This window comes from Hyla sarda, chromosome 5 (assembly GCF_029499605.1).
Source record: "Hyla sarda isolate aHylSar1 chromosome 5, aHylSar1.hap1, whole genome shotgun sequence".
Classification (NCBI taxonomy): Eukaryota; Metazoa; Chordata; class Amphibia; order Anura; family Hylidae; genus Hyla; species Hyla sarda.
The window spans coordinates 133,473,620-133,498,823 of NC_079193.1; the positions used below are offsets into that span (position 1 = coordinate 133,473,620).

The 25,204-nt window shown below is 42.9% G+C and overlaps 1 protein-coding gene across 2 annotated transcripts in view; it reads left to right on the plus strand.

Annotated features, from left to right (window-relative positions):
- TERT (telomerase reverse transcriptase) overlaps positions 1–23,878 on the plus strand; it is a 146,289-nt gene extending 122,411 nt beyond the window's left edge. For both annotated transcript variants that reach the window (XM_056520288.1, XM_056520289.1), the window contains 6 exons: positions 17,518–17,703; positions 20,372–20,498; positions 20,600–20,661; positions 21,781–21,905; positions 23,137–23,274; positions 23,685–23,878. In XM_056520288.1, coding sequence (XP_056376263.1) covers positions 17,518–17,703; positions 20,372–20,498; positions 20,600–20,661; positions 21,781–21,905; positions 23,137–23,274; positions 23,685–23,788 — 742 coding nt within the window. In that variant the 3' untranslated portion in view covers positions 23,789–23,878. The remainder of the gene's footprint in view (positions 1–17,517; positions 17,704–20,371; positions 20,499–20,599; positions 20,662–21,780; positions 21,906–23,136; positions 23,275–23,684) is intronic.
- Positions 23,879–25,204: the final 1,326 nt, after the last annotated feature.

Sequence of the window (25,204 nt, forward strand, 5' to 3'; positions counted from 1 at the left end):
TAATCACAGACCACTCTCCGCTAACTTGGATGTCTCAAGCCAAAGAAAGAAATGCCAGGGTCACGAGGTGGTTCCTGACACTACAAAATTTTAGCTTTTCAGTGGAACACAGGGCAGGAAAACTACACGGCAATGTCGACGCACTTTCAAGAGTTCACTGTTTGATGGCTAAAAATGTCCGATCCCACAGGCTCGAACAGAGGGGGAGGGTATGTGAGACAGTGATAGGCAGAGTTATTGAGGGAATGTATATTTCTCCTAGGATGCTCTCCTATGCTGCTTTAGGCAGCTTGTGGACAGATACGTGTCACCGAAATGCCTGGGTTTCGGTGAAGGAAAACCGAAGTTATGCGTGTCAGTGATACTATGTTACTGGCACATTCTAGTTGTAGTATAGCGGTTCCAACCCGCTTAATCCGGGTCGTTTTTTCCTGGAGTGACCAAGTGCCGGGTGGGAGGTCACTCCCACATACCAGCTGAGGCTGATTGCAGGCTCTATAAACCTGGGATCTGCAGGCCTGTGTGCTGCTGCTGGAATACTAAGAACCATGATGTAAGTGGCCGTTGTCTACTGTTTTGGTTCACGTTCGGGGGCACCTAGTGTGTCTCTAGTATAGTTAGGGTCGTACCTTGTTTAGTCAGAGCTCAGCCGAGCAGGTGTTTATTTTGTATGTTTGGCCTGATGTTAAGGCCGTATTATTGTGTTGACACTTAAAATAAACCCAGGCACAGCCTGGACTTGGACTTTACCTACAGTGTCCCTGTCTCTACTTGTGAAGCCCAGGCTGCCAAGCGACATTTGATGCTGTCCCTCTCACAATATATATATATATATAGCAAACAAAATGTAGAGCAGCGCCCAATAAAACAGCAAGTGGTGCAGGCAGCAGTAAAAAGTCCTGGGTCAAGGCAGGTTAGGCTGGGTCCACACTACGGTTTGTCATTACGGTTCCCGTATACGGCTGGGAGGAGGGGTGGGCGGGGCTTAATCGCTGCACCCGCACTCAGCCGTATAGGGAACCGTAGTTAATGTATTTCTATGAGCCGACCGGAGTGAACCGCAGCCTCCGGTCGGCTGCTTTTTCGGCCGTATGCGGTTTCCCGACCGCAAGCATTAACTACGGTTCCCTATACGGCTGAGTGCGGGTGCCGCGATTAAGCCCCGCCCACCCCTCCTCCTAGCCGTATACGGGAACCGTAATGACAAACCGTAGTGTGAACCCAGCCTTACACATCCAAGAAGAGGCTGCAGCACTCGAGGTTATAAGTGTAATTAAAGGTGTTTATTCCATATCAATACAGCAAGCAACGTTTCTGCTGCCAATGCAGCCTTTTTCAAGCAACAAACAGTGATCACATGGGTGCTATATATTTGCAAATGTACAAACAAATCAATAAAATAATCAATCAAGGAATTAAGAGGTATATCCCATATATAGTGCTATAAGATATAGGGCATGAACTACCACTATAATAGTAAAGTGCTTCAGTGAACAGTGTATATTAAAATTGCATTAAAACTTTACAAAGGCTACATTTTACAGCCGAAAATATCATCATACAGTGATTACATAATTAGATTCTAACATGTGTCTATACGGGAGGCGGGATGGTTCAGTTGCACTCACCCTATGCATTGTATTCTGAAGTACAGTGTAACCTCCGATGCAACATGAACGGCCGCGGCCACGTGACACGCCAAGTCACATGATTCCCCTCCATCGCGCCACGTGTCCGCGCACACTTCCGGTCATGCGCATCGCTATGTAAACAATACAGGCCATGCTGGATCAAATGCGCGTGTTGCGCATGTCCAGCAGGGTGACTCTAGAAGCGGTTCACAGAGACCGCAATAGAAATGTGTACAGAGTCCAAAGAATGGCAGTATGATATAACATAACAGTAAAAAAAAAAAAAATTTAAAATAAACGGATGAGATAAAAAAAAGAAGAGTAAAGCAATAAAATGAAATAGAATAATTGAATAAAATAATAATAAAAATAGAATATAAAAAGTAACAAAACATGAAAAAAATATATATGTGTATAGATATAAACATATATATATATAAATACATATAAAGAGATAATTGAAAAATAAAAAATCATAAAAAAATAATAAAAATAAATAAAAAAGAAAGATATAACAATAAATAAAATAAATATAATGGACAAGAGTATGCACATTTCTGTCTGTTATCCAGGCGTGTATAACAGTCACACAGGGCCAACTTTTCATTTACCTCTTACACCTATTATAGGGCCACCCAGGAAGGTGGTGTATCCTCACCCGGGTGAACCCTCCCACAGAAGACGCAAAGGCGTATTTAAACGCCATCTAGTCAATTATGGAAGGCCAAATAGTGAGGTGAGGCCATCCCCTTGGTAGCCACTGCATCCATATAACCATCCATACTTTGTCAGACTTGTGCTATATGTGTCCAAAAACAAGAAAAAAGAAAAATAAAAGTGAAAAAAGAAAATAGGAATTTAATAAGTAAAAAAAGAAGAGAAATAATTAAAAATAAGATCAGAGATCATTTATTAAAGAGAGAGAGTCACCGTGTTAATGGCATAATAAGATGTAAATATAATCGGATATAGGTCACACTGGATTAAATAATATTACAACATGATAACGAAATTTATATAGGGTGACTGCAACGTCCTCCTCTCACCAACCTGAAAAACATAAAAAGAAAAACGAAATCAATATAAAATACGATAGCAGAAGCAAAATTACTTTAATTAATAAGTGATCACAATTCTTATACGTTCATGATGCTTAGATACACAGTGACATGGGGTTTATGCATTATATATTTGGGGTGTTAAAGTAAAGTCCACGTTGAGACCCTTAGGACAAAGTGACTGTAACTCAAAAATCCATTTGAATTCCAATTTTTTTTAAATTTACTGATCCGATCACCTCCCCTCTTTTGTTGGGGTACGTGATCGATCAAAGTAAATTTCAGATCACGTTCGGTGTGACCATGTTCAGTGCAGCGTTTTGCCACCGGCAGATCTAGCCGTTTTTTCCTTACCGTATACCGGTGATGATTAAACAGAGTTTTAAAATCCCATGTGGTCTCACCCACATAGATGAGACCACATGGGCAAACCAAGGCATGCACCACATATGTTGAAGTGCAGGTCAAATAGTACTTGAGATCATACACTTTGCCGCTGGTAGGGTGCGTGAACTCTGGTCCCTTAGCCATTTGGGGACAGTTAACGCACTGGCAGCAAGGGTATGATCCCTTGTTTTGTACTGTGAGGTAACGCTGAGTGGAGGTCTGTCGGGACATATCAGCTTTAATCAATTTAACCCTGAAGTTGCCGGTATGACATAAGGGGTGAACTTGCAATCTCGGGGATTTCCGGAATAGACTCGCTCAGTAATCTCCAATGTTTGTTGATCACTCTGGAAATCGATCCAGAATGATCACCATATGTTGATACAAAAGGGACCCGGGGCACAGATTACTTGATTCTAGATTCATGAATCAATTTTGTTCTGTCCATCTGCATAACATGCCGTTTGCTTTCCTCCAAAAGTTAGGGGGGATAGCCACGTTGAGAAAAATTTCTGATCATTTTATCCAAAGCCGGTTCTAATTCATCCTCTCTCTCGATGATCCGTCTCGCCCTCATCATTTGACTTGTGGGCAGAGATCGGACCATCGGGCAGGGTTGATTGCTTTTAGAATGTAACATGGGGTTTACAGTCTGTAGGTTTTGTATACTGCGGGACTCCTTGAACAGTGAGGAATTTACTAAGCTTAAAGAAAATCTTGATGCACAACTGATTACCTTGAGGAAGGACATAGAGGAAAGAAAGAGGAAAACATTCTTAAGGAATACGGAAGATTATTTAACCAAGCGAGTTTACCGATGGTGAGATACCTCCGGGAACGTACAATGGGGACCCTCCTCTCAAGGCAGGGGAGAATACTCCTCCTCCAGCTCGGGAAGGGAGTTCCAGTCACGCCGACGCCCCCCTTTTTTACAGCAAAGGCGAGGACGCCAGGGAGGCTGGGAGGCCGCCATTATCAGCGCACCGACCTGACCGGTGATAACGAGGTCACAGGTAATATCGAGACTTTAACTTGTGAAAATATTGTTATTAACATTTCTTCTAAGTGCCTGTCATCTGTGGAGATAGGGGTATTACAGAAGGGACTTTCGTTTTGTCCAACGGACAGATTAGACAATTTTCAACTTGATATTGACTTGGAGTGGTTTTTTCGCATGATTCACCTTAAAGCCCACTTCTCCACAGATAGACTTTAAAATGACTCTTTCACCAGAGAGGAATCAGTTCCATCTTCGGATACCCTTAAATTGCAGGACTTTAATTTGAAGCAAAAAAGTCACTTTAGGCCTCCTAAATATTATCACCCTGTGGAAACTTATTGTAAATTGGTGAAAACTGACATTGATAATTTGGTGAGAGAAATAAAAAAAGGGGACCATAGAGTCCATGGGAATCTTTCCACATTAGAGAGACGAGCTTTATCAGATCTGGCAGCTGATCGCACCATTACTATAAAACCTGGTGATAAGGGAGGATCGATTGTTATTATGGATACAACCACTTATAAAAAAGAAGTGATGCGCCAGCTATCAGATACTGATACATATTTACCCCTTGAAAATAATCCCCTGGGTAGGATCCAGGAAAAAATTTGGACCATGGTAGAGAGACATAGGGAGCTTGGGGTGATCGATCAAAAGATGTGCTCTTATTTACAAATTCAGAATCCTATTACACCTGTATTTTATATTTTGCCAAAGGTGCATAAGAGCCTAACCGATCCCCCAGGCCGCCCTATTGTCTGTCTCCTCCATGGACTCTGTGCTTTCCCCACTGTCTATAGTATTAGAGAAAATGCTCACTCCTTTAATCCAGAAGACAGCAGCTTTTTTACTGGATACTGGTGATTTCTTAAATGTGTTGTCAGGGGTAACTAACATAACAGGAGATACATGGTTGGTTACCATTGATGTTCTGGGTTTGTATACTGCAATTGAACATGATAGGGGCTATGAGGCTGTCAAATGGATCCTTGATCAAAGTGAATACAATGTAAAGCAAAAAGATTTTTTTTCTTGATCTATTGAATACGGTTTTGAGAGAAAATTACTTCTTATTTGAGGATATATACTACTTACAATGCAGGAGTTCGGCGATGGGAGCGAACGTGGCCCCTCCATATGCAAATGCATACATGTCCTATTTTGAACATCAACATGTATATACACATGATCTTTTTATAAAATATGCCAGGATTTGGCGACGATTTGTCAATGACATTGTATGCATTTGGGAGGGGCCACGTTCAACATTGGATGAATTTTTTTCATTCATCAACAATATAAGACATGAGTTGAAATTTACCATGATAGCCGACCAGCGAGAAGTGAGTTTTCTAGACACACTAGTTCAGAAGGATGGGAGAGGGGGCCTCTGTACAGATTTATATTGTAAGCCTACTGCTAAAAATAGCCTACTTTATTTTACAAGTGCACATCCCCCGTCCATCAAAAAATCTATTTCTATCTCCCAGAAAAAAAAGAATAGAGAGGATAGTGACGGATACAGAATTACGTACTTTGAGAATTAGAGAATTGGAGGATAAATTTAGCAAAAGGGGTTACCCTAAAAAAATGTTCCATTCCTCTTACCCCCAAAATAAAATAACTCGTAGTAAAGAATCCAAAATCACTCCATTTATTCGTACATATCATCCCCTGACATACAAAATAGATAACATCATCAGAAACCACTGGAACATACTCCAAAAATCATATCCCCAAATAGAAGAATTCAAAACTCCCCCTTTGATCTGCAATAAACGACCAAAAAACATTAAAGATACTTTAATCAGAGCAGACATTGGTGGAAAACAAAAGAGAAGGCAAACCTTTTTAGAAACAAAACGCACTGGTACCTTCCCATGTCTGAATTGCGCTCAATGCAATAATGTGATAAAAGGAAATCAAATTTTACATCCCCACACTGGAAAAAAATTCTTTATTACCAAGTTTTTCACTTGTCAGTCTCGCAATGTTGTATATATAATAAAATGTCCTTGCGGTCTCCTATACGTTGGAGAGACTACCCAACGTGTGGGAGACCACATCAATCGGCATAAATCAAGCATCAGATGTCAAAACCTCCTTCTTCCCATTCCTGCACATTTTAAAAGTTAAAATCACTCCATATCACAATTACAATATCAGGTTATTGATGAAGTTGTGCAACCACGAAGAGGGGGCGATATTAAAAAATTGCTCATCCAGAAGGAAGCCTTTTGGATACACCATTTAGGGACTCTGGAACCGCGCGGTATGAACCATGACTATGAGCTCTCACAGCTACTATAATGATAGAGGTATAGTTACTGGCATTGCATGAGTTAATGTGTCTATTTTGCAGATTTTTTACAGCCTGCCTGTATGCTATGCATGTTGCATAAATAAATTATTGAGATTTCACAAGCAATTGAGTGCCAGGACCCTTTCTTCATTTGGATCATTGCTATATTTGTTCCTCGGGCACCAACTACCTATTTGCAGTGCCGACCTTCTCTGGACTTTCATTTACATATGAACTGACTGTGTGGTACATAACCTTATACACTATATTGTGAGCTAATCTTTTTACCTTGCGGGAATTTGTCCTTGTGTTGATCTTTGTGCTCTGCGCAACACCACTTCTGGAGAGTCTGAAACGCCTATGTCTTCGGGAGCTCTTGGAACCTCTGGGACGGCAGCTGGCTCTTCCTCAGTGAACTCGGGTGCTGGTATTAGTCCAGGACTAGTTGGATTCGGAGTCACTGGCAGCAGAGGTGGAGAGACTGGTGACAGGTTTTGCACTCTAGAGACGGGGGAATAAGCTGGAGCCAATGGTGATAAGACTGGGACCGGTGTGGAGATTAGTGTCGGTTGGACTGGCCCCGGGGTTGGTGAGACACAGAAGATCACAGGCTGACTCGTAGAAAACATGGGTAAATCCATAGATGGATGGATCCCTTTCACTGGGACGTACTCTCGCAGGTCTGACAGCTGGAGGAGATGGTGCTGGGAGCACTGGCAGACCCTTGATCTGGTTTTGGTGAACAACTTGCGGCCCATACCCATGCTTTTGTACTTTGTACACAACAGAATCTGTATAGGGTATGGCCCTCACAGTGTACGGTTCTGTCTCCCAGATAGACTGACTTATGGGTTTTTGGAAACTTCCGCAGCCACACTTTGTCACCCAATTGAAGTGCTTTAGCAGAGGCATGGCGATTATAGTCCTGCAGGGATGTGGAAATCCTATCGCCCGACGCCCGGGACAAGTAGTTTTGGGCGCCGGGCAGGTGAATTTTTCATAGATTTAGCCCTGTATCGGGCTAGCAATGACAGACCGACTTCCCCTTATTTTTCTTTAATGCCGGTGTGAGGCGCAGGAGCGGATGCAAGTCTACACCTCACACCGGCGCTCAGGGTGTATGGAGGGGGCGGCGGTGTGAGATTTCCGAACCCATCTCACCTCACAGCGGCCCCCAGCTGATTTCAGTAGCCGGGAGCCGCTGCTCAGAGCCCCCCCCCAGCCGGTGTGAGGGGATCTCCCCTCCGCTCTCTCTCTTTGCCGAAGCTAGAGCGGGGAAGAGCGAGGGCAGAGCCCGAGGACGGTCTGCAGGAGATGATTAAGCCACACCCCCTCATCCCCCTCCCGGAGGATGGAGAGCGCAGCTCTGAATACAAGAAGACAGGGGGAGAATGAGGACGTACAAAGCCCCTCCCCTCCCTTGCTCTGTCTTCACAGGACCTCGCTTATCACGGGGGGGGAGGGGTTAAAGTTTTCAAGGGGAAAACACAGAGCGGGGGGAGGGGAGAGGACGTTTGTGAGGAGACATACTGAACTGCACTGCACAGGCTGGGCATTTTACCTCACACCGGCATGCATGTATGTATGTATGTATATGTATGTAATGTATGATTAGGGGGGGGGTGTATCAGCGGCAGGTGTATGTATGATGTGTGCATATGTATGGTGTATGTGTCATGTGTGTATGTTGTCTGTATGATGTGTCTATGTGTGATGTGTGTATGTAATGTATGATATAGGGGGCAGCAGCCCAGTGTATGTAATGTATGTGTATGTATGATGTGTGTATGTAATGTATGATGTGTCTATGTATTATGTATGTATGTAATGTATGATATAGGTGGCAGCAGCCTGGTGTATGTGTATGTATGATGTGTGTATGGTGTATGTGTGATGTGTGTATGTAATGTATGATGTGTCTATGTGTGATGTGTGTATGTAATGTATGATATAGGGGGCAGCAGCCCGATGGGTGTATGGTGTATGTGTGATGTGTGTATGTAATGTATGATGTGTCTATGTGTGTATGTAATGTATGATATAGGGGACAGCAGCCCGGTGTATGTGTGTGTATGTGTGATGTGTGTATGTAATCTATGATGTGTCTATGTGTGATGTGTGTATGTAATGTATGATATAGGGGGCAGCAGCCCGGTGTATGTATGATGGGTGTATGGTGTATGTGTGATGTGTGTATGTAATGTATGATGGGGGGGGGGGGCAGCGGCGGGTGTATGTATGATGTGTGTATATGTATGGTGTGAGTGTATGTGTGATGTGTAAATATGATGTGTGTATGTGTGATGTGTTTATGTAATGTATGATGTGGGAGGGGGGCAGCAGTGGGTGTATGTATGATGTGTCGATGTATGTATGTAATGTATGATATAGAGGGCAGTGGCCGGTGTATGTATATGTGTATGTATGATATGTGTATGCATGTATGTTTTTTACAGGGGCAGACTGACAAGTGCTGCTCCCAGTTGTGCTATCAAATTTTTTTAATTTATTTTTAGTGGCTTCTGGCCACCCACACTAAATTGCACCCCCAGAATCCCGCCCCCTTCATACTCGCCCGCCGACCAAGAGCCCCACGGATGCATGCAAACACGCCCGAACCAAAACTACAACTTCAAGCATGTTACACCATAACCTAAACTGTAGAACTATTAAGTGTAACATGCTGGGAGTTGTAGTTTTGGTTTGGGTCAGCTGCAGAGTCATAAGCTGCATCAGGGCATGCTGGGTGTTGTAGTTAATAACTGCAATTCCCTGTATTCCTTGACACATCCTATAGCTCTGCAGCTGACACGAACTAAAACTACAACTCCCAGCATGTTACACAATAACCTTAACTGTACTACTATACAGTGCAACATGCTGCAACACCCACACAACCATAGGCTGTACCAGGGCATGCTGGGTGTTGTAGTTATCTACTAACTAAATGCAACATAATGACACATAAATTAGAGTAAATAAAATGCACCACACAAACTGGAGAAGCAGAACCCCCCCCCCCCCCCCCCAAGTAACACAGCGGCGTTCAGTGTTTTCCAATCAAAAGACTCCATATAGAAGTCCCTAAGAAGACTGAAAAATAGTGATTAAAATGTTTTAAAAAGTGCGTAAATATGTGAACAAGCCCCTTTCCTAATAAAAGTTCTGATAATAAATGGTTCCAATAAAAACTACAGATCACGGCACATAAGATTACCCTCATACATCCCTGTACAGTGACCCCCCCGACCTACGATGGCCCCGACATATGATGAAATCGACATACGATGGCCTCTCAGAGGCCGTAGCATGTCGATGTCAGCATCGACATACAATGCTTTTTTATGTCGGGGCCATCGCATTAAGTGCTATCCGGCAGCGCCAAATGCTTAAGCTGCTGCCGGATAGCAGCTTAATTTTCCCCATATGGTGCGGTAAGTATTACTTACCCCTCCACGATGCTCCGGGGTGCCCTCCGGGTCCAGCGCTGGTCTTCCGGTGTCTTCTCGGCACTCTCCGATGACGTCAATACGCTGCTGCGCACGTCATCCAATAGGAATGGCGTACGCAGCAGCGTAATGACGTCGCTACGCAGGCCCAGTAAGGCCTTGCGGAAGACAGAAGAGGACCGGAGAAGACAGCAGAGGACCGGAGAAGACAGCGGAGAGCCCAGCGGAGGCCGGGGTCACCATCGGGAGCGGCGGGGACAGGTGAGTACAGCTTCCTATAATTTACATTGCACGAATCCCTCAACATACGATGGATTCGACAAACGATGGCTCGTTTGGAACGAATTACCATCATATGTTGAGGGACCACTGTATATAGAAAAATTGGAGTTATGGGGATCAGATGGGGGGGGGGGGGCGCAATTTTCTGGGCTTGCCTTCGGTGTAAAAGGAGCTAGCTACAGTTCTCCCGCCGCTAATAGCCTGGCATACTGCGATTGCGGTGGCCGCTATTAAACAATTAGTTCACCGCTGTCAAAGTTGACAGCAGTGTCTAAAGGAATCTTGTATCCATCCCTGGTGGTCTAGTGGGGTGGATCAGACTATTTTGGTTGAAATTATTTTATCTATCAGGACATGTGGATTTTCTTGAGGGACAAGTAGATTGTGTTCCGCTTTAGTCCCTTGGACAAGTAGTTTTTTTTTATTTCCACACCCCTGTCCTGTTGTCTTTGCTGAGCCTCGCCCATTTTCTTGCCGATAATTTCTTTGGCTTCTTGTATTCTTCTCTGGTGGTCCGGAGAGTTGTTGAACTGGGCTTGGAGCCCAAATGCAGCTGCCCATGTTGCCCAATCATCAAGTAGAATGGGGTGTACCCAGTAGCACAATGGACTGTGTTATTATAGATCTCCTATAGTTCTGGCACCAGAAACCGGATCCAAAGAATTTCGGTACAACGGTCCCTTGTGCACAAACAGTCGCTTCCTCTGTCGCCACAGCCGTTTCAGTTTATAGTCCCACTGAGCCCTGCGTAGACTGGTTGGTACCTTTTTCGCCAGAAGGTAGTCCAACAGATCCCCCATGACTCAACTTTGGTCTTAATGAGTCTTCCAGGTGTAAAGGTCTTCTTTAACCATTTCGGACCTGGGTTTACTGTTCTGGTTCAGGAACCGTGGGTAAAATGGGGGCATCTCCACGTCTTTGACATGGGGTTCTTCGCCAGGGGTCATCCTAGATAGTATGTCGGCATTGACATTCGACTTCTGTACTTGGTGGTGAAACTGTAATTGGCTAATTTTGAAGCCCAACGCTGTTTGTTGGCACCCAACTTGGCAGTGTTTAGCTGGGCCAACAGGTTATTATCCGTGTAGACCGTAAAGGGCGTGGCAACCAAATAGTCTTTGAACTTTTCGGTCACGGCCCATACCAGGGCGAGAAGTTCCTACTCGAATGAGCTGTAATATGCATAGTTCTTCTCTGCCCCTCGCAGGTTACGACTGGCATAAGCAATCATTGTCTCTTGCCTCTCTTGGACTTGGGACAGGACAGCTCCCAGACCCTCAAAACTGGCATCAGTATATACCCGAAACGGCTGACTATAGTCTGGATACGATATGCCGAGATGGGGGGTTCTGGAAGCAGATATTTAAGAGCTTGGAATGCTTTCTCTTGCTCTTCAGTCCATTCAATAAGTAGTCTTCCATTGTAGTTCTCCTTCACCGTACCCCGTAAGAGTGCTTTGAGGGGTTCTGCAATCTGGGCGAAGTGGGGAATGAAGTGGCGATAGTAGCTGGCAAATCACTGGAAGCTGCTGACCTCTTTCACTGTGCATGGGGTAGGCCAGTTCTTGACAACTTCCACCTTTTCAGGATTGGGCTTGACTCCCTCAGCGCTGACAACACGACCCAGGTTGTGTTCTTGAGGTTTGAGCAAGTGACACTTTGACGGCTTGATCTTCAGCCCATGGTTGATCAGAACTTGGAAGACATCTGACAGATGACTGAGGTGTTCCTGGTAGGACTTGGAAAACACAATGACATCGTCCAGGTACAATAGGACACTTTGAAAATTCAGATGGCCCAGGCACCTTTCCATCAAACGCAGGAACGTAGCAGGGGCTTTGCACAGCCCAAACGGCATACTTTTAATCTCGAACAGTGCCATAGGCATCACGAAGGCGGTCTTCTCCAGATCTTCCACAGCCATGGGCACTTTCCAATATCCACTGGTTAAGTCTTGGGTGGAGAAGTAAGCAGCTGACCAGTGGGCGGTGAGTGATGCCTCGATCCTTGGCAATGGATAAGTGTCCTTGTGTGTGGCATTGTTCAATTTCCTGTAGTCGACACAGAAGCGGATGGTTCCGTCCTTTTTCTTGACTCGTACAAGTGGCGCCACCCAGGAGCTCTGACTCTCTTGGATCACATCTGCCTCTTTCATGTTGGCCAGCATCTTCTTGATAGTCTGATACATGCCTGGCGTGACCGGGCGGTGTCTTTCCTTGATAGGCAGGGTGTCGCCTGAGAGGATGCGGTGCTGGATCATTGAAGTTTGCCCAAAGTCTGTGGGGTGCTTGCTGAAAGCCTCATGGTACCTCTTGGCAACATTAATTATTCCGCTTACTTGGTCCCTTGGGGTAGTATCTCCACCTTGGAGTTGCACCGACCAGAGCTCGGATCCTTCAGCCACTTGAGTTGCACGCTGTCAGGCCACCAGAAGTTCTGTCACAATGTCTTTCGACTCTAGGAGGTACAGCTGAGCTACAGGAGTGTATTTGGGCAAGACAGTAGCAGAATCAGACAGGTTTACTAACCGCACTGGGCTTTCCCATTGGTGACAGTGACAATGCATCTCGCAGCTCAAACAAGGGGATGATCTTCCAATTGCATAGGTTCCAGCAGGGCTTTATAGTCCCTATTCTTGCCTCCGGGAAGTGCACGACACCAGATGATGGTAAGTACATGCTTTCCCAACTGAATGGTTGGCTCCTAATATCCATGTCTGGCGACTGGTTGCCCATTACCTGCAACTTCTCTGAAGTTAACATCCTCAGGCTCACACAATAAACTAGCATCCCAGTGCTGATAGAAAACACTTTTAGGTATAATGGTATAGTAGACACTTGTGACCCTGTATCTCTCAATGCCTCCCAACGGTAAACCTTCTACAACCATTTTTACATAGGGGCAGGAGGCGACATAAAGTGAGAGTCCTGACTTAGGTCATTGGATTGGACCTGATGACTGTTTTCCTTAGGGCCGGTCCGCGACAAAAGGTTCTTTGAGTCCCCGAGGGTCTGTTGGATGGAGGACTGTGGTAATTGAAATTGTGGGGAGCAGGGGCAGGTTTTCTAGGCAGGGGCAGTTCACGGTCAGGTGGAGCTGCCCGGGTGGCAAGCTCCTTCACAGTCTTAGTTGTTCAATGTCCTGCCTAATGCTCTGTAGATCTGAGGCTGCAGTGACTGGCAAAGTAGAGGACACTGGGGCGGTATAGATCTGGCTACCTCCCCTAGCAGCTCTGGAACAGATGTAAGGGGCGCACAAGCTTCCTCTAACTCAGTCCCGGGCTCAATCACTTGGATAGTTTGTCTTTTGAAAGCGGGGAAGGACAAGTTGGGGTTTTGGACCGCTAACATTCTCAGCTGGGATTTGTCCCACTTATTATGAGCCCCATGAATAAATCTGTCCATTAACACCTTTATTGCCCTGCTTGGGAATTATACCATCTAGTTTTTGGACTTTCTCTAGGGCATTCTGTTGGGCTACGGCATATGCTCTCAAGGTCTCACCTGGCGTTTGTCGCCTTTCATACAGCCGGAGACGTACCTCTGATGGAGAATGTGAATCAAATATTTGATACAGTACTTCAAAGATCTGCTCTACAGTTGCCTTCTTGGAGGCTGGCCGGGTGTGGACTTCCTCTAGCGCTGGTCCCTGGAGTTGTCCTGTGAACAATTGCACCTGTTGATTAGAAGGGAAAGAGTAAAAGACAAACAAACTCTGGATTCTCTCTTTGAAATCCCTCAGGGTGAAGGCACCCAGGGAACTTCCTGTTTTTGAAGTTTGATTGATTGAAGTTTCACTTGATTGAAGGGATTGACGGGATGGAGCTGCGACTGCTCGCGCGTGCGGGAAGCACTGGACCAACTTAATCCTTTCAGGTACTACCTCTTTACAGTTCACAGTAGCAGATAAGTCTTTTCTTCACCTCCCCCTCTATTTCACAAGCGCCATGAGCAAACCACTTTTCATTTGTATGTCCCATACACTTTCTCACAACAACAAAGAATCCCCAGGGATTCCAGGGCAATTTATACATTACTAAAACCTTTAGGGGTCACCCCCCAAGGGGTTAGCCCCAAACTATAAATCCCCCCTAAAACTCGATTTTATTAAATCATTTAAAACATATGAGCTCTGGTATATTTGTTTAAAAACACAGCTAATTGTTGTCTTTGTGATAAGCGTGCATCCAAAAAAAAAAAAACCTTATGGTGTTGCTCATGTGCTCAAACAGCACTAGTATGAGGATGCCGTTAGTCTATCAAATGGACACTAATAGCTGCTTATTAAAATATAGTTAGCCTTCCGCTGCACGACGTTTCGTTGGCTAAACCAACTTTATCAAGGTACAGAGGCTAATGGCCGTTCGTTTGGACCTCTCTCCCTTTTATATCCTCTGCCCGTGATGTCAGAGTCCCCGCATCATTGTTCGCTATCTAATCAACCTATCTCCGCTCGGATGGTTTCATTCACCTATCCTGTCATCCACGTCACTACACACTGATACCTTACCTACCAATCACTGTTCACACTTCATTGTTGTTCCGCCACGTATATATGATGCGCGGCGCATGTCATCGCACTTAGGACATATTGCTCATCAGTCTGATCTATCATGCATGTCAGTACAGAGTTCATCACTGCGCAAATCCGCCGCGCATGTCAGCGGACTTGTATTTACTCGTGAATGATGTCAATAGCTGCAGCTGCGCATCCGCTCAAGGTATTCTGATATTGAGCTTCGCGCATGTCTGTGGACTTAGTTTTTACTGGTTGCCTGTGGTAGATATTAATGGTAAGGTCCGCAAATATCCTCGGACCCGGTTCTTCTCTTCATTATTGATGAGCTAAATTATTCTCTCACCATACTAATGGACTTGGTTATTCTCTTTCCGTATATTGGAGAGTGCCCTAACCATGTTGTTATAGAATATAGGGTGTATGATTCTCCACATATAAGGAATATATAATGAACAGGATAGTGAATAACTAAACATCTAAAAACAGGATCTCATCCCTTTTTGTAGTATAGGTTCTTATGGCGGTCTTTTTGCAGACAATATTGAAAACAGTTCAGACTAGGGGAGGACTTGTGGCATAAGGCGCACACCCATATCCTATTCGTGATGCCAAAAGTTGTGGTAGCGGGGTGTGATGAGGGCAGATGTTGTTGCCCTAGGAGCCAGGGCGTGGTTTAGCCTAAAACCACCCGAAGGTATACCGCTGGATCCTGGGCTAGGCACGGGGGCAATAAAGACTTTGACGCCAAGTTATGAACAACGGTAGCTTTACTGAGGGTCGACAGTTGGTAAAGTCTATACAGTTCAGCCAGGGCCCAAGGAGGTGACCAGTGATACAGTGATACAAAAAAAAGAAAAAAAGTGATGTTACTCAGGACCCAATCCTGATCATGTGCATATAATTTTTATGTGTCTCGGACCTCTATATCCAGAGATATAAGCATTTATCTGATGGGGAGTTCTTTTTCATTGTGCAAGCTGGAGGGGGCGTGTCAGTCTGTCTCCCTCACAGGAGCAAGCCTGGGCAGTCAGCCAATCAGTGCTCTCTACTCTGTAACCCTTTCCTCTCTGGTTTTATGCTGTGTCATGTTACACAGAGAAAGATACTTGGAGCTTGCCTGCAGTAATCAGAAGACATTATGGTGAATTCATAACAGGATAAAATGTATAAATATAAGAATAGATCTTTATAAAATTAGTGCAAGGATTTTTTAGATAAAAGTACAGCATTTTTATGAATACATTTTCTATCTGTTTTATCTTCTCCTAGTAAAGCTGGATGCTAATCAGCATAGCTGTCACTATGTGTGTCATTTATCTTTCACAGACTCCTGAATGTCTGATCCACTTCTTTGTCATTCAGGAGTCCGAGAAAGCTTTGACCATTTCAGCATGCTGGGAGTTGTAGTTTAGTAACAACTGAAGCTGCAATGTTTGTAAATAACTGTGTTAGAGCAGTGTTGCCTCCAGCTGTTGTAAAACTACAGCTCCCAGCATGTCCACACATCCTTTATCCGTAGTTTTGCATACACTCAATAGAAATCTCCTATACTGGATACCAGTGTGCTTTACGGCTGGTATCCAGTATGCTGTAAAATCTAGACTAGTCTGTCTGGCTAAAAGACAGGCGACTCCTGCAATATATGAAAAGTTTTTAACAATGACAGTGCCTCTTTAAAGGCTTGCACTCAGGACAAGCAGCGCTCTGTACAGTGAGCACAAGCAGGGCTTTGTACACTAAGGACAAGCAGATCTTTGTGATGTTAGGATAAGCAGGGCTCTGTGACATTCTCCAGGCTCACACATCAGGACGACTGACAAGCCAGGAGCCTGCAGAGAGCCCTGCTTGTCCCACCCTGATTTCCTGTATTTGGTCTCCTCACAGAGACACACATGCGCAGGGACAGCATTTTTTCACCCAAAAATATACACATTTTTTTTAAGCAATGTATATTACAAATATACATGTGGTAACCGGGTGTGATGAGGGCAGATGTTGTTACCCTAGGGGCAGATGGCATTAACCCCTTGTATTCCTGATGCCAGGGCAAGGTTTAGCCTGAAAGATATACCACTGGATCCGTGGCTAGGCACAGGGGGCAATAAAGACTCCAACACCAAGATACGGACAACGATAGCTTTACGGAGGGTAGACAGTCTGTAAAGTCTATACAGTTCAGTCAGGGCCCAAAGAGGTGACCAGTGATGCAGAGACCTTAAGGGCTTGCTTGAACTTGTAGTAGGACTGGACAATTGAATGCAGACCATGCTGATTTGACATATGACATGGACTGACTTGACTCGTAAAGCTGTGACTTTAGCTTACTTGAATTGATATTGGCTGCAGGACTTGATTTGAGGCCTCCAACACTCTGGACACACACACTAGGCACTACACTGGACCTCAGCAGGAAGCAAGAGCTAAGAGAGAAGAGGCTAGCTCCACCCAGGGCTTATATGGGGGAGACTTGCAGGGGGCCCCATAGGTCTCTCTTAGGATCACCTGGTCACTGGTATCTCCTGGGTAACAATCACATGACATAACTCTTAAATGTACAACTCATTTTATAATACAATACACTGCAGAAGATATATATGTACACGGGGGAAACAGGTGCAAGGGACCCTGGGGACACTGAAGGAGGCTGCCTAACAGGCCAGCAAGGGTACGGGGTAACATATCTCTCGTACTGGGCCACCACATACATATGATATTATCTACATTATATAAAACGTTTTTGCTAATGACAGGTACGCTTTAAGTTTTAAAATGTTTTGTTGTGTCTACTATTAATGTCAAATAAATTCTCAAAAAAACAAGATTTGGTTGTGGTGTCTGCACAGATTATATAAAATACATGTAGTAATGCTCTGCTTTTATACTTCAAGAACTCTAGCAGAAGGAATTCCTGAATATGGCTGTTCAATAAGCCTTGACAAGACTGTTGTGAATTTTCCTGTTGATGACATTCCGGAGTGCTCAACAGTAGAGCAGTTACCAGCCCATTCCTTGTTCCGTTGGTGTGGTCTTTTGCTTGATACGCAAACTTTGGAAGTATTCTGTGATTACTCTAGGTAACATTAAATAATTATTCCTGTTTTATACTAATAACACAGTATGAAAAAATGCCTATATGTAAAGGTACACCTGTACCCCTGGAATATACAGTTGTGGGCATAATGATAAAGGAGTATGCTCTGCTAGATGCAAAAAAAAAAAAAATAACATTAACCCCTTCAGTGGGTTTTGGCATATTTAGTTTTGGTATTCCAGGTTTAAACTTTTCAGTTTTGTGCCCTTGCTGCCAATTTATGTCTTAAATACATTTACTTGCCTTACGTGTGTGGTGGCTCAACCCTTTTTTGTGTTTTCATGCTTCCTCCAGGTTCGGCATTCCCCAGGTTCGGCATTCCTGCTGTGGTCTCAAGCCTTTCCTTTCAACTGTTTGGCTTGAGAAAACAGCCCATCACAGGGGACTTCTTCTAGTCTTCCCTGACAAGTCATCCCCCTGATGACGTGTGTGGTTCAGCTGTAGGTGCCATGGCGCCAGCGTTTGATGCATCCCCCGCTATCTGCAAACTGCTCAGGTAACGGGGGGCATTGAATGCCGGGGCAGCGGCACGGCATGTACAGCAGGAGTGCATACATTATCAGGGGGCTAGCTTGTCGAGGAAGACAAGAAGAAGCCAAGCCAAGTCTCGAGCGTAACAGGATCCCGGGAAAGGCTTAAGATAACCGTCAACCAGAGACGGGAGGAATGCTGAACCTGGGGAAACCATGAAGCACAAGAAAAGGAATCTATCCACCCCACACATGTAAGGCAAGTTGTACTTAAGACATAACTTTGCATCATGGGCACGATAGTGAAAAGTTAATAAAACATGTAATACCTCTTTAATAAATCTAATTTAAAGGGGTACTCCGCTGCCCTGCATCCGGAGCTCCGCTCGCCAGTGTCCGGAAGTTTATTGTTCCGAACGGCTGTGTGCGGGCTTCCGTTTTCAGGGCCGCCCTTTGTGACGTCACAACCGCGCCCCCGTCGTGCACCTTTCACATAAACTTTCGTTAAGGGGGCGGGCCTGAAACTTCCGGACGCTGGCAAGCGGAGCTCCAGAAAAAGGGCAGCGGAGTACCCCTTTAATCTAAACTTTCCTAAACCGTTGTTCTTCCCTTGGTGCGTGAGGGTCCCATATAAGACTAAGATTCTCAGACATACATTCAGATTGAGTGGGAAAACTCACCTTAACTCTTTACTAGCTCAATGGCAAAAGGGATATTATGTATAGCCATGAGCTTGACTCAGAAGTAGGATGTAGCGCACTTTCTGCTCTTGAGCTGTAAACCCTATTCAAAGCAGGAACTCCAGTCCCATATTGTATGGTCCCAGAGGTAAGTGGTAATGCTGGTAAAGTGTGCCTGACGTTTGCAAAAACGTTTACTATTATATGTATATTTGTAATATACATTGGTAAATTTTTTTTGTATATTTTGGGTTAAAAAATGCTATCCCTGCAGCTATTGTCTGTGTGTCTCTGTGAGGAGACCAAGTACAGAATGTGGGGGCAGGGCTCTGTACAGGTTCCCGGCTTGTCAGTCATTCTGCTGTGTGAATCGGGAGCGTGTCACATAGCCTGACTGCACAGAGCCCTGCTTGTCCACCCACAATTCCTGTATTTGGTCTCCTCACAGAGACACGCAGACAATAGCTGCACGGACAAAAATATAGACATTTTTAGCCAATGTATATTACAAATATACATATTATATTATTTTCTACATATTATAAGAAGTTTTTGCTAATGACAGATACACTTTATTGCCTTACATTCTGTGGACAGATTAAAAAATGCACCCGACCCATGGAGTGTAGAACCAATATGTTTGGTGCAAGTTTAGTGACGTATTTGCTACCGATTAAAGTCAATGGGTAGCAAACTGCTGTTGATTTCTGTGTGGAATAGTTTCAGACAGTCGTAGTTTTACACGAGCAGTCATTAAATGACATACAGACCTGAATGGCCTGGTTTCAGGCACACCCATCTGTTATATTATAGTGACTTATTCCACAACTTACGGTAATTAACACAGCCCTCCATGTGCTTGCCAGAGGTATTCTGACTGCCATTAGGTACCAAGATGAGATCCTCAGACCCCTTGTCAGACCATATGCTTGCGCGGTTGGCCCTGGGTTCCTCCTCATGCAATACAAAGCAAGACCTCATGTGGCTGGATTGATGCCATGGATTGGCCCTCCTGTTCCCCAGACATGAATCCGACTGAGCACATTTCGGACACCATGTTTTGCTCCATCCATCAACGCCACGTTGCACCACAGACTTCCAGGAGTTGACAGGTGCTTTAGTCCAGATCCGAGAGGACATCCCTCAGGAGACCATCCGCCACCTCATCAGGAGCATGCCCATGCGTTGTAGGGAGCTCATACGGGCACGTGGAGGCCACACACTACTGAGCCTCATTTTGACTTGTTTTAAGGACATTACATCAAAGTTGGATCAGCCTGTTGTGTGGTTTTCCACTTTGTAAAAAAAAAAGTATTTCATACGATTAGTTCATTCTTTCAGATCTAGGATGTGGTATCTTAGTGTTCCCTTTATTTTTTTGAGCAGTGTATTTTTATTTCCTCCTACTAGTTCCACTTCCAAAAAGTAAATGAACTTTCAGAAATCAGGTGGGCGCTGATACATAAATGATAAGAATGTTTTTCCTATTCTATGTCAACAGCTTTTCGTGCACATCAATCCGATCAAGTCTGTTGTTTTGTCATAGTTGTAAAGCTGGCGAAAATTTAAGATATAAACTTTTAAATGTCCTCCGACTTAAATGCCACAGCCTCTTCCTGAACCTCCAGGTAAGTCTTGTTTGTCTCTTATTAGTGTATTAATAGAATTTTTCAATTGTGTTTCTACTACCCATGCATAAGAGTAGCAACATTTTTTTTTCAATCTCTAGGTAAACCGTCTGCGAACTGTGTACATTAATGCCTACAAGATTTTATTACTTCAGTCGTACAGGTAAGTACCAGACTTTGCCTGTAGTAACACACTAAATTAGACAGTATATCTATTTTGCATGGAGGAGACATAACAACCATCATATCACTGTTAACTATACCACTATAGCTGTTATTGAAAGATACTGGCTTACTGAAGACCAATATTTATAGGTAACATAAAAGATTTATAGTTGTCAAGAAGCAGTTTTCAAAATTTAGGCCATGTTCACACACTGTAGAAAAAAAGGCGAAATTTTATTTATGGATGTTTTTTCAGCTGATTAAGGGAAAAAAGTGCTGGTATATTTTTGGCTTTCAAATAACTTTTTTTTTTTTTTTTTATACCTTGTGCGAATATACAGACATATATTGTGTATTGATTGAACAGATCAACAAGCTTATAAGTAGACTGTTTCTATAACTTTAGATGTATTTCCACATCTAGACTTCTCTTTACACTAGGACATGTTTTTACATGCATTTAGTAAATAGCCCAAATAATCCAGTTCTCTAATACCTATTCCAGTGTGTAATAGATATAAAAGAACAGTACATTAGGTGCTACTAAACGGATTGTGATTATTGCGCCACATCATATATAATATATATATACAGGTGGGGTAAGTGTGTCTGTATATTGTCTTAATTTTCTAATTTCTTAGTTTTTATTTAATTTTACAATGTAAGATACAAAACAAATAAACCTACAAACATTTTCCAGGGAATAGAAAAAACAGATAATCAACATGTCTGTACTTAAGAAATCATTGGGAACACATCACAATAAAAATCAATAACCATCATAAAAGAAGAAAAAAACAATAATAATAAAAAAAAAAAAAACTCCTACAGAAAAGAATAACTTGTATACATTTTCTTTTTGCCTTGATGTGTAGAGAGGGATCACGTAAAACTGCCAGACAGTTACATTTTACATGCGCTGGCTCAATAAAAGCCTACTGGTGATAACCATATGACATATTTAAGTATAAAGTTCTTTGGATAATTTTAGAAATTATTTAGAATAAAAATTTGCATTTAGTTTAAGTTTTAATGACTATTATAAGTATTTATCCTTTAAGTATTACTCATGTACTATTTACTTAAAATGCTGATTATTGTGTTTTTAATGTTGTAGGTTCCATGCTTGTGTTAGACAACTTCCATTTGATCAGAGCATAAAGAATAATCCATTGTTCTTTCTTAAAGTAATATCTGACATGGCTCCTTGTTTCTACATGATTTTAAAAGAAATAAATAAAGGTATGTTAATATACTATGCACTTCATGCTAATGCACTGAAAACCACAAAAACTGCTAATCCAGGATTGAAAAAAACAAGCACAATAATACGTTTTTTATGTGCAATCTGCTGACCACTGCCTGTTAGGGGAATTCTGTCTTTAGCAGCAAAGAGGCCAAAACAAAGCACAAGAAGTAGAGATCAAGCTAAGATTATGACGTAGAAATGTAGAAAACTGGACAAGGCCGCACATCCATGTCTTGTACAAAGATTATTTGCTTCTTAGCATAATTATAAAACTAACAGGTTGTTAGTGTATGTTTTGAATAAAATGTGCAAGCCTGCTTGCCACGTCATGGGCACCTGGGTAGAGTGGATCCCTAACTGAAAATGGTGTAGCTCTGGGATGCAAACACCACCGCTGCCAGAGCAGTGCCCATAGGGGAACCCCACAGCCACGGCAAGAATGGCCACCCTTCAGCTCCACAGATGGCACACATGGTAAAGCCCACTCGCCCTGTGTTCCCAGTCTAAGGACTTGGAAGACTGCTAGAAAACAGACCCTTTTGCAGTCTTCTGCTGATTACATAGGCCTTGTCTGAGTGAGTGTGGCAGAGTTTTTGCCTGGTAAAATAAAATAAATGAAGGGGCAGAAAAAGATGCGACCTTGTCTGTTTTTCTACATTTACGTAATGAAGCTAAGATTGTGGTATGCAGAGGAGAAAGTCAGGATTGTGTCCATGTTAGCAGAGCCAGTCTGCCTTCTCCCAACATAAGGGCTGCGGTCCCTTATGTAAATACTTGTTTTATTACTATGGACACAGTGCTGCCTCCTGAATGTAATCCTCTTCTCCTCCCTTTCTTTCGTCACCATGTTTATCAGTGGTTTTCTGCTTAGGCCAGGGCTGCTTTTCCATGCTTTGCTACTGCTGCTGTTTGTTTTCTTTTTGCTCACATAGCATTTTGAAAATCAAAAACCTGCTTTTTTTTCTCCCACATTTTTTTTGGTAGCACAGTGCTAGGTTGTTTTGTGTATGCAGTTTACTTTCTTTGTAGGACCCCCACAGTGTTTCACTAGTGTTAAAGTTACTGTAAAACCCAGTGACCTAGCTGGATTGGGGAGTCTACTTTTGATCATGCTGTGGTTAAGGACCAAGGCAATCAAGGGGTTACATGTGTGTGTTTGTTATACAGTATTGTGTACTAATATTTTGTTTCTACTGCACGTAATGATAATTTGACCATTTACAGGTTTTACTCTTGGAACCAAAGATGCATCTGGACCATTTCCTTTTGAATCAGCCCAATGGCTCAGTTGTCATGCATTTATTACAAAGCTGTCTAATCACAAATTGTTATACAAGACCCTGCTTGTCCCTCTTCACCATTGTAAGTAAAACAAAGGTGATCTATAGCCTAGGTTCTTTAACCCAGAGGGGAAATGTCTTTGAATGAAATTCTTAGCTTTGTAGAAGCTGTCATTATGATAAAGTATACATAGAATTGGCTGGAAGTGATATTAACACGCAAAATGGCATTCTATGTGTAGCCCGATTTATTTTTTATTATTATTATTATTTTTTTTTATGAGATTTCGTGCCACATTATACTCACATTTTCAATATACAGTATGTAAGTGAAGTGTCATTTATTCTAAGCTCATTGCTGATCCATAAAATCAGTAAAAATTATTTTTCAGAAATCTAAGTCTGCCCATGGGATTTCTGACAGGTATCTGCAATATCCTGTGAACATGCTCTAAAAGTAAACAAATTACAAACAGGTATCCTTTTCTTTAGGCACAAAACAGCTTTCCAAAAGTCTGCCAAATGGAACAGTTGATCTTCTAAAAGAAGTGACTGATGCATCCCTTCATAAAGATTTTTCAACAATAATGGACTAACTCAACTGCAAGTGTATGAAAACATGTATTTATTTATTTTCCTGATGGATCTTGTAGCAAATATGTAAATAAAAGTTTTGTGTCTTAAAATGTCCATATTTTATGTTTTTTGTAACAAGTTAATGTGCCTTAGTTAACTCATTAACCCCTTCCCTCTTTGACGATTTTAAATTCTTTCACTTTTGTTATTTCCTCCTCAGCTTCTAAAAATCATAACACTTTCAATTTTCCACCTACAGACCCATATATGAGGGCTTGTTCTTTGCGCCAACAATTTTACTTTGTAAATCCATTCATAAAAATTGGAAAAATAAAAGCCATTTTGTAATTTTTAGCGGCTTCTTTTTGTACGCAGTTCAGTTTTCATTAAAATTGACACCTTATATTTATTCTGTAGGTCCATACGGTCGCAAGGATACCCAATTTATATTGGTTTGATTTTATTTTACTGCTACTGGTTTGTTTTTTATAATACCTGAAAAAATGTACTGTAACTACATGCACGAAAATTTATAAGTTAAAAAATGTCCTCTTCTGACCCCTATAACTTTATTTTACTGCATATGGGGATGTATGAGGGCTCATCGTGATCTGAATTTTTTATCGGTACCATTTTTGTTTTGCTCTGACTTTTTAATCACTTTGAATACATTTTTTAATGGTATAAAAAGTGACCAAAAATACGCAGTTTTGGACTTTTTTTTACGTTTACGCCAATTAACGATATCATTTTATAGTTCAGACATTTAACCACTTAAGGACCTAGGGCGTATGGATACGCCTTGACGTCCTGGTACTTAAGGACCCAGGGCGTATCTATACGCCCGTGGAAATTTCGTGCTGATATCAATCACTATACAGTGGTCTCTAAACTATATCCCTCCACATCTTGCAAAACTACAACTCCTAGCATGCCCACATAGCTGTTTGTTGTCTGGGCATGCTGGGAGTTGTAGTTTTGCAACATCTGGAGGTCCACAGTTTAGAGATCACTGTGCACTGGTCTAAAAACTGTAGCTCTCCAGATGTTGCAAAACTGCAAATCCCAGCATGCCCAGAAAGCAAACAGCTGTCTCGGCATGCTGGGAGTTGTAGTTGGGTACCTCCAGCTGTTGCATAACTACATCTCCCAGCATGCCCTTCGGTGATTAGTACATGCTGGGAGTTGTAGTTTTGCAACAGCTGGAGGCACACTGGTTGGAAAATACTGAGTTAGATAACAGGACCTAACTGAAGGTTTTCCAACCAGTCTGCCTCCAGCTGTTGCAAAAGTACAACTCCCAGCATGTACGGTCTGTCAGTACATGCTGGGAGTTGTAGTTTTGAAACAGCTGGAGGTTTGCCCCTCCATGTGAATGTACAGGGTACATTCACACGGACAGGTTTACAGTGAATTTCCCGGTTCAAGTTTGGGCT